The sequence below is a fragment of the Dipodomys ordii genome, unplaced genomic scaffold (assembly GCF_000151885.1).
Source record: "Dipodomys ordii isolate 6190 unplaced genomic scaffold, Dord_2.0 Scaffold136, whole genome shotgun sequence".
In the NCBI taxonomy this organism is placed as follows: Eukaryota; Metazoa; Chordata; class Mammalia; order Rodentia; family Heteromyidae; genus Dipodomys; species Dipodomys ordii.
Genome location: NW_012267352.1, coordinates 6,335,600 through 6,355,141, shown reverse-complemented (window position 1 = coordinate 6,355,141; position 19,542 = coordinate 6,335,600). Strand labels below are relative to the sequence as shown.

Sequence of the window (19,542 nt, the reverse complement as noted above, 5' to 3'; positions counted from 1 at the left end):
TGGATAGATGGAGAATGAAGGGTTAGATAGAGGATGGATGAATGGAGCAGTAGTGATCATTGCCTCTCATCTTATCCTATAAGTGATTGATAGTAGACTCAATCCTCAAGAAATGGTCTTCTACTGGAGCACAAAGCAATGTCATGTTGAAAACACAGAGATGATGTTTGCAACACAAGTATTTCTTAATCCCAACCCAGGACTCTCTATAGTACACTACACACTGTAAGCCTTGTTTTTCTTTTAGCAGATTTTTTTTATTAAATCATAAAAGCACTTGTGCCTGAAACATAGTTCATCTAGATAGAACATCAGCTACAATTTAAGCTATATCTACTGCCAGACAGTGGATGTTGTGTTAAGGTTTGATAATGGAGAAAGTTTTAGCCCTTTCTCAGCAATCTCATTCAGTCACTCATTCAACAAATATGTATTACTTGCCAGTCACTTTTCTCACTTGTGTTCTACAAACTTAAATGTGAAGAAAGTATAAAAAGAATCATAAGTGCATGAAAAATAATTCATCATTTTAGTGTTAGTATTCTTTGATATAACTTAGTTGTGACAAGTTTGTCATATTTAGCATAGACAATGTGGTGGTTTTGTAGACATAAACCACTGATCTTGGATCAGTCTACTATATGTTATTCTAAGTGCTGTGGATTTCCTAAAATTAAATCTGGCATTCTACCACTTGAGACACATCTGCACTTCCAGGAAATATGTGTTTTATAGACATTTCTGTCCATGCTGGCTTCAAACCTCAATCCCCAGATCTCAGTATTCTGAACTAGGATTATTAGTGGAAGCCATTAGCACCCTGCTAAAATTAAGCCTTTAGTGGGATATTAGTCATGTCTTTTTCTTTTGTGTATTTTCTGATCTGGGGCCATACTGGCTGTGCCACCTGACCAAGGTTGATGTTTCCCATGTGGGCCTTTGTATCCTGGTGCATGACTTTCTTTGGAAAACGTGAAACCCGACTTACTTGTCAGTGGGAGTCATCTCATCTACTGGCCTCCTCATTCCTGAATAGTAATAAAACCTACTTTTTAAAACATAGAACTAGTCAAATTACTTAAAAGGCACAACACAACTAACCATAGTGCTTAGATTACTTTAGAAAAATACCATAAATAAGAAATGTACACATTATCCTGCCCATGCAATTGTAACCCCTCTGTACAGTATGTTCACAAATAAAATAAAATTAAATTAAAAAAAAAGAAAAATACCATAAAGAGAAAAGCTTTTATTATCATAATACTTGGGCTTCTGGAATATAATGTGCAATTCTTGCCCATAATGAAAACCTAAAAGCAAATTGAATTAGCAAACTGGCTGAAATGAAATCATGAGTTTTCACCTGAAACTTAATTCCTTTGAGAATGAGCTTTTTCATTAGGGGAATCACAGGCAGGGTAATGATGAAGGAACTGTGGCAGGAGTGTGAATGGAAATTATTGCCACTGAGAAGTCATACTGGAAACTTGAATCTTGTCTTACTATTGGTTTTGTTTAAAGCTTTCAACGTTTCTCATTGCTCTAAAACAAACAAAACAGTTCTGGTACATGAATTGCCCTGAAGTCTAAAAGGAAAAAAAAATACATAGCAAAAATAAATGCTTTGCTGAAAATGTTTGTGCTCATTTATAAAACCAGCTACTCAGGAGATGGAGGTAGGAGAATTTTGAATCAAAGTCAACCTGGTCAAAGTTAGCACAAGACCCTATACTCAAAAACAAAAAGAACTGGGGGCCAAGCTCAGGTGGTAGAGTACCTTATATAAGCCCTGTGTTTAATACCCTACCTCACATTTAAAAAACAAACACTAACTTTTAACTCATTATTTTCTGTTCCCATCACTGCCCCTGCTCTCAGTCTTCCTAATGTCTCTTCTGAAGCATCTGTTGTTCTTGAGGGGGGCTACTGCTCACCACATCTCGTGTTCCGTTTGCTCTTAGCCTTGATGTCTTCTAGACAGGTCTTCTCGTCTCAGCCTCTCCTGTGCCCCACTTAACTCTCATGATGGACAAAGACTCTTTGCTCTTACCTCTGTTTAATGCTAAATATTTGTTCTCTATTTTTAATAATTTTAGGCATATATATCTTGTCTCTTCAGTTAGATTGTAACTTATATAAGCTTACTAACCTTTCATTTTATTCTCGGACCCACCTAGTCATTTAAAGTAAAAAAACAAGTTAACCCATAGGTTATTTTTGTCACATTTCAGAAAACAAATTTTAAGCACTATTATTAGTTTCTAATATGATAGATTGATGAAATAGGAATATCATTTTGACCTATCTGTTTAACCCATGACTTGGTTCATATGTTTGTAAATTGATTTTTTTCATTTTGATTTTTCATCATTAGCTATAAATGACATGTTATCCTTGGACAAGAAAGGCCATCTGCTAAGATTTTAGTATCAAAGAAAAGGGAGACACTTGAACTAATATTTATCTTCATAATCTCTGGTGCTGATTTGTAGGGACTTTTTGACTTTGAACTTGTCTGCCTCTTAAGTCTCTATTTAGTAGTACCCATTTTCTCTGCATGAAATGGCCAAGTCTTTGAAGATCCATGAAATTGATACCTTTGTGCACGGGGAGGAAAATGACTTGATATGTCTGTGTAGAGCAACCACATGTCTAGCTAGACCCTAAGAATTTAAAATCCATAAAATTGGGGAGAGGGGAGGGTATTGCTTGATTTTCTTTACTGCAGTTTTTGTTATTGTTTTCTTACAGAGGAGTTAAGAAATTTTGGTATTTTGTTGATGATGTTGAACTAGAAACCTGTAGATTTGGGTTGCTGTGTGTTGTGACTAGCATCAAATAGATACAAATAAGCATCCAAACAGAGTAAAGAAGTTCTTTCATTACTTATGATTTGACACTCATAATAGGTACTTAAGATAAAGTCCTTCAAAATAAAAATTGACCATACTTCAAGATTTTTATTTTGAATATAATTAGTTCTTCTTCTGTCATTGAGTATAAATAAATTTAGCTTGCTAATAGAATTCCCATTTTGTAATGGCAGACTGAAGCAATAGAATAATTGGTTTATAACTTTCCTTCTCCATTTGTTACTCTACTTGTTACTTGAGCTCTTTAGCCTTGTATATAAAATGGGGATAAACTTGCCTAATCTCACAGTGTAGTTTAACTAAGGAATCAATTAATTATGTTTTGTAAAGTACTTATATTCAACATTAATGGTAGTGCTGTCTGTTATCAGTGTACCACAGGAAAACTCATAAGTCAAAGCCTAAAGTATGTGTGTTCATTTGCAGGGAATGGTCCTGAGTCTAGATATTTGTTTATTTCTGGGGATGCAATATACTGCAGAATTGCCCTGAAAAAAAAAATCTGTCTTTGAGTTAATTTCTATAATAGCACTTATTTTTAATGCTTTAGCTAAATAAATCTCCTTAATTTTTTCATGGATTTCCAATTCAAAACTGAGAGTCCCAAGTGCTTAATTTACAAGATGAGCTGATAAAAATGCACATGTAATGCAGGATATCAGTTTTCTACTTTCCAACAAAATGTTTGGTTTCTATCTCAAACTCATTTTGAGATTCCTTGCCTGAGGAATGCTCAGTGGAGTATCATCACTGTGAACATTCTTAATACAGGAAATTAAAATATTTTTACCGCAAGGCTTATCTCACCTATAAAACAGTGACAGTCTTCATATCCTCCTTGCCCACCGGTGCCCTTTATTAGCTTATGAAAACACCAACAAGACCTGCCTGGGACATAATATTTGTTTTGTATGTGTTCTGTTCTAGCTAATGGCAGTTTCATTGTGAACTTTGAGATTATTTGTGATATGCTGTTCAAGTACTAGAGATACTTAATTCTATCTTATTTTCTCCATAATTTCACTAAACAAGAGCCCCTTAAACACAAAGTACACATAGTCCTTGGCATTGTCCAAAAGTTAATACTAATAAACAATACAATCTAATTAGAAACCCACATGATGAATGGATATGATTTTATAAGCCTCTTTTTAATCTTGAAAGGTATGACAAAAATCAAAGTGTCAGATAAATATCTATTCGAAACAGGATTTTAGAGTGCAAATCTCAGGTTTTTTTATACTTTGAAAGTATAAAAAGTATACAAATTCATATCTGATGCTTATTTGATCTCTCTTTTTCATTTTACTGATTTCAGGCATGTGTTCCACTTAAACTAATTTAATAGCTAGTATATGTGGAAAATAAAAGACAGCCATAGGTGGGGAGAACTATTTTCTTTCTGGTCTATATGCACAGCTGTAGACACATGCATTCAAATGATGTGTAAGCCTCTCTCAGGAAATCTGAAAGAACATCAAGGGTGAAAGGAATAAGTTTTTTTCCCAATGTATCAAATTTTCCTGGTTAGCCTACCTTAGGGTTTGGGTTTTTTTTATTGTTTTTGTTTTGTTTTGCTACCTGCTGAACATGACACTTTCTTTGTCATTTGTGACTCAGGTTGGGGAACAGAAATTTTTAATTGCTCATAGTTCTGCAGTGGGTGGATTTCAGGCAACAGAGTTTTCCTTTGTGCTATTTGCTTCTTTATGCTATTGTATTCAAGACATACATATAAATTTTTCTATTTGGCTTGGTCTCTATGATCAAAGATACACTTTGAAATTTTGACTTATCTTCATAAAAAAACTGAAACTAGTGTATTTAGTTTATTAATTTGGGGGGTAAGTTGGTGCCTTTATGAATACTTGGTATTTATTTACATCAAGTAAAATAGATTCCATGCATTTGTTGAGGAATAAAAATAGAAGACAAACCTTGTTTCAAAATGCCGCAGCCCTATAATAATCAATATGAACATTAGTTTTCAATAAACAGCTATGATAAATTAGAGTCTTATGGAAATTTTATCACATAGAAAATGGTCTGTGATACCTTGTTTAATGTTTATTATGACAAAAGTTGAAGAAAAATACTATAATCCATTGGACAGATTGTTGATTTCAATGCCTTGTCATTTTCTTTAGGTCATGAGGGAATGGGAAGAAGCTGAACGCCAAGCAAAGAACTTGCCGAAGGCTGACAAGAAGGCCGTCATCCAGGTAAGATTCTGAACCCATTCCTTCTCTACCAAACAGCTCATGCCCACAACTCATGCTTAATGTGGCCCTCCCCATTTCCCAGCATCCTCTGGGAAATCACGCATGGTATATTCCCATGAACTTGAACTCTTCCCAGTCATTGTCTAGTAAATGAGGAGTCTTAATCCTGCCTTATTTTAGCTTCAAGTCCTTTCAAATTATGGTTAATTTCCATAGAAGTCATTGTCACTTGAAATGTACTTTTTGTTAACAGTACATCTTTTAGGATGCCTAGTACTTTTTATTTAGGACAAATTAGGTTCGAATATGAATTTTGGACTGAAACCAGACTTCAAATTAACTTTCACAGAGAAATTATCACTTGTTCAATAAGTACTTGGAATAAGAAATTTTTTTCTCCAGTACTGGGACTTAAACTTGGAGCCTGGGTGCTGACCTTTATCTTTTATGCTTAAGGCTAGTACTCTCTCCCTTGAAACACAACTTTGCTTCTCAATTTGTTTGTTTATTTATTTATTGGTGGTAAGTTGGAAATAAGAGTCTCCTGGACTTTCCTGCCAGGGTTGACTTTGAATCACAATCTTTAGATGTCTGTAGTCTCTAGGATAGTTCAACAATTGGTTTATTACATGAAGAAAAATGAAGTGCATTATTTCTTTTGAAAGACTGGTTGACTGACCACCCTCCCTGTTGCTAACTGGTATGTTTCCATGGCAGCATTTCCAGGAGAAAGTGGAATCCCTGGAGCAAGAAGCAGCCAATGAGAGACAGCAGCTGGTGGAGACACACATGGCCAGAGTAGAGGCTATGATCAATGACCGCCGTCGCCTGGCCCTGGACAACTACCTTACTGCTCTGCAGGCCGTGCCTCCACGGGTAGGATTTCTCACTTCAACCTTGTTTCGGGTCACAGCACAGACATTGAGGCTGGGCAGGGCAATATACTAGAGGCCATGTAAGAGAAATTAGGAGAGATGTTCTGAGCACTTTATTTACAGGTATGGCTTCTGTCCATTCAGTATTGAAGGTCCTAGAGTCACTGGACTGATTTCACAGAGCCATCTGAACTCTTCCACTCACTCTCCTTAGAGCTGACAGACTGGCTTTCCCAGGAACTGAAAGTACAAGACTTGATTGAATATTCCTGAGGGGGTCACCACTGATGATACTATTGAAAGTCTGATACACAAAAGCAGGAAGGGTGACTCCAGATCTCCAGGCTGCTGTGATAGATTGATGGCTCATAAACAACTAAACTTAATTCTCACAGTTTAACAAGACTTCACAGTGAGATTTGATGTCCGGAAGTGGATTTGAACCAGCTTTATTAGTTCAACGATAGTCTTCCCACTAACCTCACATGCTGAGCAGACAAGTGAACTCTATGGGGCCTCCTTTAGAAGGGTATAAATCCTGTTCCCGAGGGTTCTACCCTCATGACTTAAGTAATAGTGCCACACATCCATCTCCTATTGCCATCACATTCAACATTAGGTTTCAGTGTATGGATTTGGAGAATATTTGGATTTGTGACACAAGCATTCAGATGATGGCAAAAGATTTGCAATATACCCCAGTCCCTTTGTTACAAAAGTTATGACTTGAGAAACAGAAATGTTGTTAGATGAGTTGAAGTAATTTTTAGTGCATATGTAGGAGCTAGATTGAAATTCAGGCACAATAGAGGTCTGGCTGGGAGAAAGACTTGGCCAGCCATGATGTCACCAGTAAGTTTAGTTTACCTCTGGCTTGCCTTTTAATCAGGAATGTACATTTAGTGACATTATTGAAATCATATCTGAATCTATTGTATTGTTTTATGTTTTCTACTTATCTGATCTTTCTATGGTTGTCCTTCATTGGGTTATGAATTGTAAGTATTTGTTCTTCAGTCTTTGCATGAGAATTTATAAAGTATTTTTAACTTACTGATACTCTACTCCAGAAGAGGTTAGATGGCTCACAGTGGTACATGTACTAGGGCTCTAGATGCCTCACTGGAATTAGATAGTATATCCATTTGAAATTAAAATTTCAAGCTGGATTAGAAAGAACTATTTTATTTAAAAAAACAGATAGCTATTGATTCAAGGATTCCTGTTAAATTCTTACCTCATAATTACATAAATAATAAAAATAATAAAAGTTAGGACTGTGTAGCCATGAGTCTGAAATCTGCCACATTTGGTACATTGCCATTTTTGTTTGAATACTGTTAGGTATTGCACTTAGCTCTGCCCTTTGGAATGTGTAAGAAAATTCTAAATCCTTATTTAGGACTTTTATCCATTGATTCTAGCAGACAAATCAACAGCTTCCCAGAGGTTTTCTGGAAAAGGTCACATCTTATAAGTGGAGCCATAAGGAAATATATTGGAGATACCCCATATTTACTGGAAAATACAAAATGTTCAGTAAACATGACTTGAATATTTATGAATATATTTCAAAATTTTGTTGTAAATAACATTTTCTGTAGGTTCTCTAGCTGCTATCACTTTTTAGATACTTATTGTCTTAATTTTGTGCCTTTGATTTTTAAGTCCTATGTAAGTGTGGACCTATATGTATTCCATATTTCCTTTTCTGTTAATTGTTTACCTCTAGGCAAATTCACTAAGTGGCAATCCAAGAGTATATTCGTTCATATATATATATATATATATATATATATATATATATATATACTTCAAATACTACCCTTTCAAAATATTTATATTTCTCAGGAAATAAGAAGTAGAATGTTCAGATATCTTTGCACAGAGGATAAATTTTTCTGTGTGGAAGTCTAGACCAGTCTTTAACATTTTTAGAATCCTACAAATATCTTTGGTTAGTCTAAGTTTTTTTTTTTTCTCTTCTCCTCCTCAACAAATTCCTCTCCTTAGTTTTATCACATATGGTTAACTTCTGTCATTTTTGGAGGCCCGTGAGTTACCAGCTCATCATTATTTCTTTTTGTTTTTAATCATAATTTTTAACCTGCTCTCCATACTTAGTACAGTGCTTCCTTCTATACCCTTATGAGGATTTCTTGTAAAGCTTCACCCAACTTTAATTAATAAGAGCTTAATACTCTCAGCTTGCTCCTCCTTAAGTGTCAGGGGGTCTTTAAAAAAAAAAGACATTACCATATTTCCTGATGGCTCAATATTCTCTGTAGTCTAAAGACAAATTAGACTAAGTAAATAAAATTTGTTGTCAGACTTGTTCTGGAAAAACCTAGATCCCTAGGGATTGAAATGTTTTAAAGGAGAAATAACTAACCCTTTCTTTATAATTCTGAGATTTTGGTGTTTATAAATTTAGTCTTCATCTTGCTTTAGCATGATAATTAGTATCCCAACTTCTTCAACTACTACAGGGAATTTTTCTATGGGACTGCATGTATACATCTACTTACTAATCTTGTTTTGTTTTTTTCAGTGTCTCAATATGGCATCCATGTTATTCATGTAAAAATTTATTCCATGCTTGAATCTACTGCTTTATATGAGGCTCTCAGTATTTGAGCAAAATACTGTCCTGTTTTTTTTTGGGGGGGGTCCGGTTGTGGGGCCTGAACTCTGGGCCTGGGCGCTGTCCCTCAGCTCTTCAGCTCAAGCCTAGCGCTCTACCACTTGAACCATAGTGCCACTTCTGGCTTTTTTCTTTTTACTTATGTGGTGCTGAGGAATCGAACCCAGGGCCTCGAGCATGCAAGGCAAGTGCTCTACCACTGAGCCACCTTCTCAGCCCTGTCCTGTTTTCTATAGATAAGCTCCCTGTCTATTCTCATTTCTGTATAGCTTTGCCAAGTGTTAAATGTTCCTATGATTCTTGAAAACTTTCATATAGAATTCTTCCATAGAACATTATTATGAGGCTATGATGTGAAGAGTGTAGTTTTGGTCACCAAGTTGTGATTTTTCTTGAAAGGTGAGCAGTAGAGTGTTTAAAACATCTTACCACCAAATTTTGAATACATAACCAAAATCTAAAACTTAAAGACTTGTAAGTTAAACTAACTTTTAGAATTATAATTTATTATCCTGTACCTCAAGTGTTTATTTACCACTCACTATTTCATTTTTTAGTTGAGAGTTACATGAATTCATGAACACATGGGTCTCATTAACTTGGAACTTTTAAGGACAAACCCAATAACAAATAGTGGGTGGAAAGAAAAAGAGAAGAATTAGCATTTATTTAACTAAGTCCTATAAAATATCCTAAGAGTACCATTTCAATAAAGTATGACTTCCTCATGGCTTTGAATGTTTACTATGATCACTAGATGGATTTTACTCAAAAAACAATGGGAAGTATATAACCATAGACACTTTCATATCTAATGTTTTAATAAAGTCAGTTAGAAGTTAACTAGTTGAAAGCACCCCCTCCCCCAGTCACTTCCTGATAAGTAGAAATAAGTCTTCATCAGATGCCATCAAAACCTACTAAGATGCTATGTTTGCATGAAGCTGACACATTTATATACCAATATCTGTATTAATTACCTGATTTTACCATTGTCTGCCCTAGAGATAAATAGCAAGAAATTCTTAGCCTACATTACACATTAATACACCATACTCACACACAGAACATACACACATATTCATAACCCACATGGCATATACATATATGTTCACCCAGCACATATACATACACACATTTTCACATAAGTTCCAGGGGGTTTGTTCATTTTGTGAAACTTAACCACACAACCTAAACATTCTGTAGATAGATAGATTTCTAAGAACCATTATTTTTATTTTCTGTATATAAACGCTTTCAAATAAAAACCCATGGAATTTGCAGTGTATCCAAACACTGTCTAGGTGTAGGAGGAGAAAAGGGGTCATTTATCCTTGAATTTATTACCTAGCAAGAAAATATATGGAGCAGGACCACCAGAGTCAAGTAACTTTTCTCAAAACTATACTTTGTAAATCTCCTTAGAAAAATCAAGAATATGGCACAGTTGGCATTTTGTTGGATGCTGCAATTGTTTGACAAATCTTTCCAAGAGTCTCTGTTACTTTCAAATATCTTTTGTTTACAAATTCTGCAGCGCTGTAGGCTTCTTCAGCTCTGCCTTCTGGGTTGCATTGAAAAGTTCATCTCTAAGAGCTTCAATATGTTTTACTGTTTGACCACACAGTACTTGAAGACATTTAAATCAAAGTAATTTCCAGCCCTTCTGTGCTCTCAGATTTTAGCATTATCTCTAAAGTATATGATAGTTTGTCCAAAAGCAAAACCTATTAAATTGGGTCAGGTGCTGAATTTCAGATTTTTGTGCTCTCTTCCCTGTTTATAGTCATGGTCTGTACAACCAAAATAAGTTATAACTGAGAACTAGCAATATATCCAGAAGGAAAATATATAAAACCTACCAAATTTGGCAAAAGGTAACTACCTTGTGAGTAAGGATTCTTTGTGAGTTAGGATTATAACCACTCATATGTTCTACTTTTATAGTACTGTGTAAACACATGTATTTAATTCCCAAGTTTGCCATGATAAAACTTATAATCTAGGAGCAGATGACTTAATAAAGGAATTCTTCCTTCTCCATCTACAAATGGGGGTTCATTTTTCTACTCTTTACAATTGACAGCTTTCTTAGACATAATTGTAAAAGACAGAGGATTAATTCAAGGTTGAGATAAGACTGTTTAGGAAGATAAAGATGATTGCAGTAGAATACAGAAAGGCTTTGGTGGCTGATCCTATTGGGAATTTGATCTGTGCCCACCAAAGGAGGAAGCCAATGGGAAATGACTTCCTTCTTCTGGCTGCTGCTGGATTTTGATGAATGCAAAGCCACAGTCAAAGGAGTTGCCTAGGTATTCCAGTAATAAATGTTAGGATAATTATTTGGCTATATGCAGGGGACTTTGCCATGGACTAGTTTTCTAATCTATGAATGCTGTCAGGCACTGGTGACTCACATAATTCTAGCTACATAGGACTGCAGTTTGAACCCAGCCTGTGAACACAAATTTGAGAGCCGCTTACCTCCAGTTAACCAGCAGAAAGCCAGAACTAGAGACATAGCCCAATGGTTTAGTGTCCGCCATTAGTCAAAACAAAGCAAAACAAAAAAGCAAGAGCCCAAGACTCTGAGTTCATTCTCCAGTAACAGCACACAATTTGACAAATTTATTGCTGTTTTCTCCATTGCTTTGTAAAAACTTTTGTGTTCAACCTATATGCAATTGCTTGTCTTCTGATATTCCTTTTAAACAACAAAAATAAGTTCTGTGTTCTGAGGAAAACAATTGGATACATTTTGCATGTATTGCAAATCTTTTACTCAGCTCCTACTTTAAACAGGAAAGGAAGTTGATTCCAATTTTGGAAAGTTTGTTATATTTGGTTTCGTTATTTTGGTTTTGGTTTGCATTGGGTGTTTTTTGCTTTTGTTTTTCCAAGTTATTCTTGCATCAGTTGAGAATTCATTTGAAATTTTGAGATCCAAAATGATACACACACACACATACACACACACACACACACACACACACACACACACACAACTGAAAGCATCCAATGAACAGGTCCAAGAATAGCTTTAAACTTGTATACAGACATTTTGTGCATTTTACATTATTTGTTTAAGATTTTCTGAAATCAAACTGTGAAAATAACAGACCCGAACCTACTCATGAAAGCAGGAGAAAATTATCTTCTTGTTTCTTTTTTCTTGATGGATAAGTTACTTCCCCAGTCATTGTTCTGTAAACCTCTAGGGTATAATTTAATGCTCCAGGAGGGGGTTTTCTGATTATATCCCTTGTGGCCTAGAAAGGTTAAGGTGTTCTCCCTGTATTGAGTCATTGCTTCTTTCTTGGCAGGATTCTACCCACTGCTTTCAGAAACTCTAGATGGTCTGGTGACTCTCATCAGGAAATGGTTTAAGGCACAAGTATCTGTTATAAGTTATGCTAAATAAAGCATAACGCTACAAAGAGAAACGATAAGGCTGAATAGTTATATTCTGACATGGGTTCCAAACTGGTGAAGAAAAGACTATATTTTCAAATTCAGTTGGCACTGGGCAGTCTTCTTCACCAATACTCAATCATTCCAAGTTCCAGCAACATTATACTGAGATCTTGTGTAAAAGAGCCAAATGGCTAAATCAATATGTCTAAGTAGGGAAATTTATTTAATTTATTTATTTTTATTTATATATATATTTTGTGTGTGTGTGAAAATACCATAAAGAGGGGTTACAATTACATGGGCAAGGTAATGAGTACATTTCTTATCAAGCATTGTTGCCTTCTCCTCCTTTATTTTCCCTGTTATCCCTTTCCTCCCACCCCCCTCAACCCTCTACCCCCCCACTCCGGCCAAAGTTGTAAAGTTCGTTTTTCAACACAACATCTTAAGATGTACTACCTTTTACAAAAAATGACAGTGACATTTCCTTCCAAATTACAAACAGCAACCTGGTATCAAGATATAAAATGATGATAAATGTTTATCTCTTGGAATTGATGAAACAAATCTGATTGAAAGTAGTTTCAATATGCTGTGGATCCCATTAAGTAGTTTTCTTGGATGAAATGCCAGTAGTTCAAACAACTTCCTGAAAGGACACTGGCACACTAAAGTGGGTAAGCTAGGTAGGTAGGTAGGTAGGTAGATAGATAGATAGATAGATAGATAGATAGATAGATAGATAGATAGATAGATAGATTTCATGACTTAAATATATGAAGCCTATTTTGTACTACTAAGTCTACTTGTAAAATTGTGTTTAACTCTAGGTCATTCATTATCCTAATTTGCAAACATTTATTAACAGCCAGTGTATGCCAGGAACTGTGTGAGGAGGTAGAAATATGTCAAGCTCTTATTTCCCAAAGAGAAAATGGTTCATGTTTTAAAAATATAACTCCTGTTTCAATATCTTGACCAGATAATGTTTTGACCATTATAGTCATTCTTTTTGAATAATTAAGTTTCCTCAAGCTCAGAGAAAAAAATAGTGCATGATTTCTCTCATATATGGAAGCTAGATCTAATATACACTGGAACAGTAGAAATTATACAGGACTCGAGACGTTCAAATACAGTGAGACCTAAGGAGGATATTCTTCGGAGAGGCACATAAAGATTCAAAATATAAAAAATTTTTCTTTCAAATGATTTTTTAGTGGCAGTGTGATTCAGAGATGAATGTAGGAATAATTGAAAAGGATGACATGAATTGTAAGCATATCTGATGTAATTACAGACTAAACACTTTTATAGAAACAACAATTACAAAAAGGATTAGATATAATTAGTCCCTCTGGGGCAGATTTGTTTTCTCTATTCTTCACTTAAAGTTTTAGATTAGCTATCCGGAGTAACTACATCATAGTATTAATACAGGCAGTATCTTAGCTATAAGAGGAAAAACATGCTACATTCAGAAATTTTAAACACTTGAAGGTGATTGAAATTATAAGCACACATGAGAAAGAAGCATTTTTGTGATCATTGTTTGTACTATAAGCTTTCATATTATGACTTGACTTTCTAATCATCTGAATAATCATGTCTTAAAATGTGAGTGATATGGCAATATAATTAATAGCAGTTACTTTTAAAAGAGAATGTATTTTTATATTGTATTGAGATATTAAGTATTTCAGTAAAAACCCAAGTACTTTTTTTTCTACTACTCCTATATGGACATATCTGATTTTAATTAAAATTTAGAAATATCATCTTTATCTTAAAATAAATCTCCCTAGACAATCAAGATTACCTGTTTTTCTGAGATATGAATGATAGCTCTAGAAACAACTAGTTCAAAGTCTTAGGGAATTCTCTTTTGTGGATAAATGGTGTGGGGAAATTTTCTTTTTGAGAGATGCTTTCTTGGAGACCTGGTCTCATTCATATAGCCCAGACTGGTCTCCACTCATATCTTCCTTCCTCAGCCTACCAAGTATTGGGATTATGGAGGGATACTTCCTTGCCCAACCAGTTATTTTTTTATGCTTTCTTCTTTTTTTTTAAATGAAATATACATGGAGTACATGTCAAAAGCAGAGATCTTTTGGGGAGTACTGGAGTTTGAATTTATAGCCTCACAATTGACAAAGCAGGTGCTTTACCACTTGATCCATTCTATAACTCCCATTGTAGAGATAGGGTTTTGCTTTAGGCTCAGGCCAGCTTGGACTTTGAACATACTATTTGTGTTTTCACTTGTTATAAGATGACAGATATGAGTCACCACCCCTAATCATTGTCTCAAATTGAATCTTTCATACTTTTTATGCCTGTACTAGCCTACAATTAGGATCATCCTAAGTACTTAGGATTGTAGGCTTGTGCCATATCAGCTCAGAGATGGTTTTGTAGTGTAAAATAACTGAAAATAATAATGAAAGTAGAGAAATGCTATCTGTTTTCCTGTCTTATCTAAAACTACATTGGCTGGCCAGGTACTGGTGACTCATGTTGCAATCCTAGCTACTCGGGATGAGATCTGAGGATTGTGGTTCAAAACTAGCCAAGGCAGAAAAGTCATGGGCACTTATCTGTGACTAAGCATGGAAAAAGCTGAAAGTAAGACTGTGGCTCTATATCCCTTTGCAGAAAAAGATCAAGGATGTGCCAAGGACCTTAATTCAAGAGTCAAGATCAGAGATAGATAGATAGATAGACAGACAGACAGACTTTTTATTTTCTAAGCCTGATTCCTTCAATTTGTTTACAAGGTCAGAGCAGCCAAACAAAATGCTGCAATTCATTTATCAAGGGATATCTTAAAGTCTTCTGAATTATTGAAGGTCCCCAGGCTTTGCTTATTATGAAGTCAGTACTGGGAAGAAAAACTCATTGCTGTAGACACACAGCTCATGTCTGGCCATGCATGCACAGCGATAAGATGCCAGCTTCTTCTGAGCCCCTCAAACTCTTTATGCAGGAGCCAAGCCTCTGGGATCCTCACAGCCTGCTGTGCTAATATTTTGTTATCAAACTCTGGAGATTTTCTGGGGGAAGGTGGGAATATATTTCTGAAGTATATAAAAAATGGCTGTACTAAATGAAATAAGCAGTTGAAAACATGTGAACCTATTCTTTGATTATCCATCTTCATAGAAGATAAGGATGAATTCAGTACAAGAATCCATGGACAGCACAAAAGCCTAACTTGTAACTAATCTCTTGAATTATATTTTCCAGTGATCTTGAATTATTTTCCAGTGATAGAGGACATTCCTATCTTGATATTTCCCCTTCTTATGTTTAAAAGAAAAAGCCAAACACCAAAACCCAAGGATAGAAAATAAACAAAGACTGAATAAACTAAATCTAAAACAAAGAGCTGGTAGTTGTCAAGGCACCAATGGAGATCTTAGGATTATGGTTTAGAACTAGCCTGGGCAGAAAGGTTCATGAGGGTTTTTTTCCCCAGTTTTAGGGCTTGAACTCAGGGGGCCTAGGCACTGTCTCTGAACTCCTTTGCTAAAGGCTAGCACTATACCACTTTGAGCCACAGCTCCACTTCTGGTTCTCAGGTGAATAATTGGATATAAGAGTCTCATGGACTTTCTTGCCCAGGCTGGCTTTGAACCACCATCCTCAGATCTCATCTTCCTGAGTAGGATTACAGGCATGAGCCACCAGCAAGTTCATAAGATTCTTATCTTCAGTTAGCCAGCAAAACATGCCAGTGGAAGCATGACTCAATGGTAGAGTGCTATCCTTAAATGAAAAAGCTAAGGGATAATGCCAAGGCCCTGAGTTCAAACCCTGGTATTGGCATGAAAAAAAGCTGATATTGTTGGGCTCAAATAATAGTACTGTAACCTCTCCTTAGCCAGTGTTTCATTTATCCATAGGTTTAGTTACCTGTGTTAATTATGGTCTGAACACATTAGAAAACTCCAGAAACAACCCATTCATAAGTTTGAAATAACTTTTCTTACGATATGTAATTTTATTATTAGCTATTCTTCATGTTTTAGTGTGACTGATTCATAAATTGAACTTTATCCATAAGTATAGAGGTATAAGAAGAAACAGTCTATTTGGATCCATATTGTTTGAGATTTTCAGGCATCCACTGGGAGTCTTGAAAATAGGTACCCCACTCCCAGATTAATGACACTCCTGTACTTGAGCTTATAAAAGTAGAAATTCTGGTAGGAACTCTACAGCACACTCTCCTTTCTCATCATCGGGTTTTCTTCATCTAGTCTAGCAGTTACTTTGAGAACTCCTTTGCTTGGTGCATGTTACAATTTCTTGAAAAGAAGTGTCTCATTGTGTTCAAGAGAGGGGATGCTAGAGATGGGAGCTGGGCTGACCTCTTCTTGCCTCGGCATTGGCTAGCTGTATCAGTGAGGACAGCATGTGCCTCCCTTGGCCTCTGTGGGCCTCAGATCTCAGATGTAAGATGGAAAGGACACTTTCTCTCTACCATAGCGCTGGGGTGAAGCTTCCATGAATTACTGCCCATAAGACACATCATACACTCTGCTTCACAGAAAGCCATGGACTGTGGTTGCTCAAAGGAAAGAAGAGAGTAAAGTGGAGGGGAGCGCTGAGTAGAGGGAAGAATATGCATAGTGTGGCTGCAATGAACTTTTAAAACATTACATTGGGCCACACAATAAATTTTCAATCATCAGGTCCTCTTTCTCTCCTTCTCTCTCTCCCTCTTTCTCTCCTTCTCTCTCTCCCTCTTTCTCTCCCTCTCTCTCCTTATTTCTCTCCCTTTCTCTCTCTCTCTCTCTCTCTCTCTGAAAGATGCTGCCATCTGAATTACATGGATGAAAATTTTAGTTTTCAGGTTTATTTTCAAGTGAATATTATTAACATTGCAATTTACCAAATGGGAATATATACTCTTTGTGGGCACAGTGGAAAAAGGGAAAAAAGAAGACCAGATATTCATTATCAGAAATGAAATTCCCTCATTCTCTAATTTAATACGTAGCTCAAGGCCAGTCTGGGGCACATGACACCTGGTACTCTCACTTATTGGCAAGGCTTTTTTCCAGGACAAAAAGCCTTAGCCTTAGAGAAACAAGGGCTTGAAGGCATGCTTAGTGGTTGGTAGCTAATGGGTGGGAGGCAGGGGTTATGATTAAAAATAACCAATCTTTACAATTTTCATTGAAGTTTTTTATTTGTATTCATAATAACAAAAATTCATTTTCTTCAAAATCATAAATCTGAGAGAGGAAGATAGAATAGAGTGGATTCAGAAAGCAAATAGAGTTGGTCAGCTATAACAGTGAGGGTTAGGAAACATATGAGGGAAGGGGTAAAATCCATCCAATTAGCGGCCACCCTTTCTCCCTCCGACACAGAAAAGATCCTAGTAAGGAAATTTTAGGCATTGGTGCTTGATAACAAACTAATGTCAAGGCTAACCTGATTACACAATCCTGCTGTATAAAATAGACCTCATTGTCAACCACTGTCAGCCTTTAATTTACAAATTAAGATTTGGAGTGTCTTTTAGTTTGTATAAGCTTATCAGCTTTTAAAAGGCATTGTGTAGATATAGCCCCTCGATATTATTTCTTTTACTATTTGTGAGATTTGAAAGGTCATTCTCTTGATTTTTTAGATTCAACCAGATATCAGAGTATAAGCAAGAATTATAATGACAGTTGCCAAGAGCTATATTTCAAGCTGTGATATGTTTCTTTCTTGGGAATGTAGTAAAAACAGTTTTCTTCTAGGGAAAAAGCGATAGGTCTGGCAGCTAAATGCAGGTTTATTTTGTTTTTACTGTATGTTTTTGTTTGTTTCGTCACGTACAGGATCACAGCACCACTAATTGAGCTTCCCAGTTAGAAAAGCAAAGAATGAGACAAAATGGCTCCATGGATCTCACACTGCAAACTGGAACCAGAATATCAATAAATTGACAGATTGTATTAAAGGCAATAATAGAGATTTGCATGACATTTCAGGATAGCACAGAGAAAGGACACCAATTTCTACCTGGAAAGTTAGAGAGAGGGTCTCCAAATTAAGGCACAAGGAGAGGCACAGCCCATAAAAAATGGATACCATAACAAAAACGTTGTAAACCACCCTACACCTTCTTTATGAATAAATTCTGTACTATCCAACTGATTTCCAAGGTGCCTGTGACACACTGGCTAATAATACCTGGTATTTACCTCCAAGATTTTCCTCCAAGACTTACTGTATTTTATATGAATCTTCATAGCCATCTTTATTGTTATCGTGAAGAAGAAATATGTGTCAAGCGCTGGTGGCTCATGCCTGTAATCCTGAGGATCCCAGATCGAAGCCACCCTGGGCAGGAAAATCCATGAGACTCTTATCTCCAGTAAACTACTCAGAAAAAGGCAGAAGTGGTGCTTTAGCTCAAGTGATAAAGCACTAGTGTTGAGCACAAAGAGGCTCAGGGACCCAGAGTTCAAGCCCCCAGACTGGCAAAAAAAAAAAAAAAGAAGAAGAAGCAATGTGTGTCTTTGAAATCCATTTCATAAGATCTCATAGTAGAATGCATATAGCACTGCCATTACTGAAGACAAAGGAAAGTTTTAACCTGTTTATTAGGATGAATGTTTTCACGTAAAACTGGAATAATGAAATAGAACCAATTAGAAAAAAGATAGAAGCATTTGAGAAGAAACAATTGTTGCTGAAAGCATTAGAATCTGATGGCTTAAAAAGAACACAATTAAATTTTAAAGTAAAATAACTACAGTTGAGTTGTGGCCTTCTAGAAAAAAAATAATGACTCAGAGCTGATCACTTCTTCCTTGGTCTACAAAAAAGTCGTTATTAAATTGCCTATTTTTCTTATTTCAAGTATTTCACATTGCATGTTACTAATGACAGGATTATTGGTGCAGCATTATTTCTAGTCATAATAATATGCACATGGGAACTAGGCATGGTGGCTAATGTCTATTATACATGATACATAGGAGTCTGAGATTAGGAAGATTACATTCCAGAACAGGCTGAGCCAAAAAAAAAATAGAAAATAAAATGAGACAAAAGTCAAAGAAACCCATTTAAATAGGGATACAGGTGGACCCATTGTAACAATGAGATGTATAAGTCATTATGTCGAAAAACAAACTTTACAACTTTGGGGGGGGAAGGATTGGCTGGGGGTGATGGGGAGTTTGGGAAAGGGAAGCAAAGGAGGAATCAACAATGATTAATAAGAAATGTACTCATTATCTTGCCCATGTAATTGTAACCCCTCTGTACAGGATTTTAACAATTTAAAAAAAAGTCAAAGAAACCCAAAATCTTAATATTATCATCTAAGCAAGGTATATGCACCTGTGATTCTTAAGAAAACATTATGTAAGGATGGACACAAATAGTGAAAATGCTAAATACTCTCATAGAAATGAAAAATGACCGACCCATCTCAACAATTGCCTATTAAATAAAGGAGTGGAGCAGGAGAGGGATTTGCCTGAAGAAAACTT

At 35.8% G+C, this 19,542-nt stretch overlaps 1 protein-coding gene across 5 annotated transcripts in view; it reads left to right on the top strand.

Annotated features, from left to right (window-relative positions):
- The window catches only part of App (amyloid beta (A4) precursor protein), a 218,206-nt gene that overhangs the window by 149,420 nt on the left and 49,244 nt on the right, over positions 1 to 19,542 (top strand). For all 5 annotated transcript variants that reach the window (XM_013031031.1, XM_013031029.1, XM_013031034.1 and 2 more), the window contains 2 exons: positions 5,024 to 5,098; positions 5,816 to 5,974. In XM_013031031.1, coding sequence (XP_012886485.1) covers positions 5,024 to 5,098; positions 5,816 to 5,974 — 234 coding nt within the window. The remainder of the gene's footprint in view (positions 1 to 5,023; positions 5,099 to 5,815; positions 5,975 to 19,542) is intronic.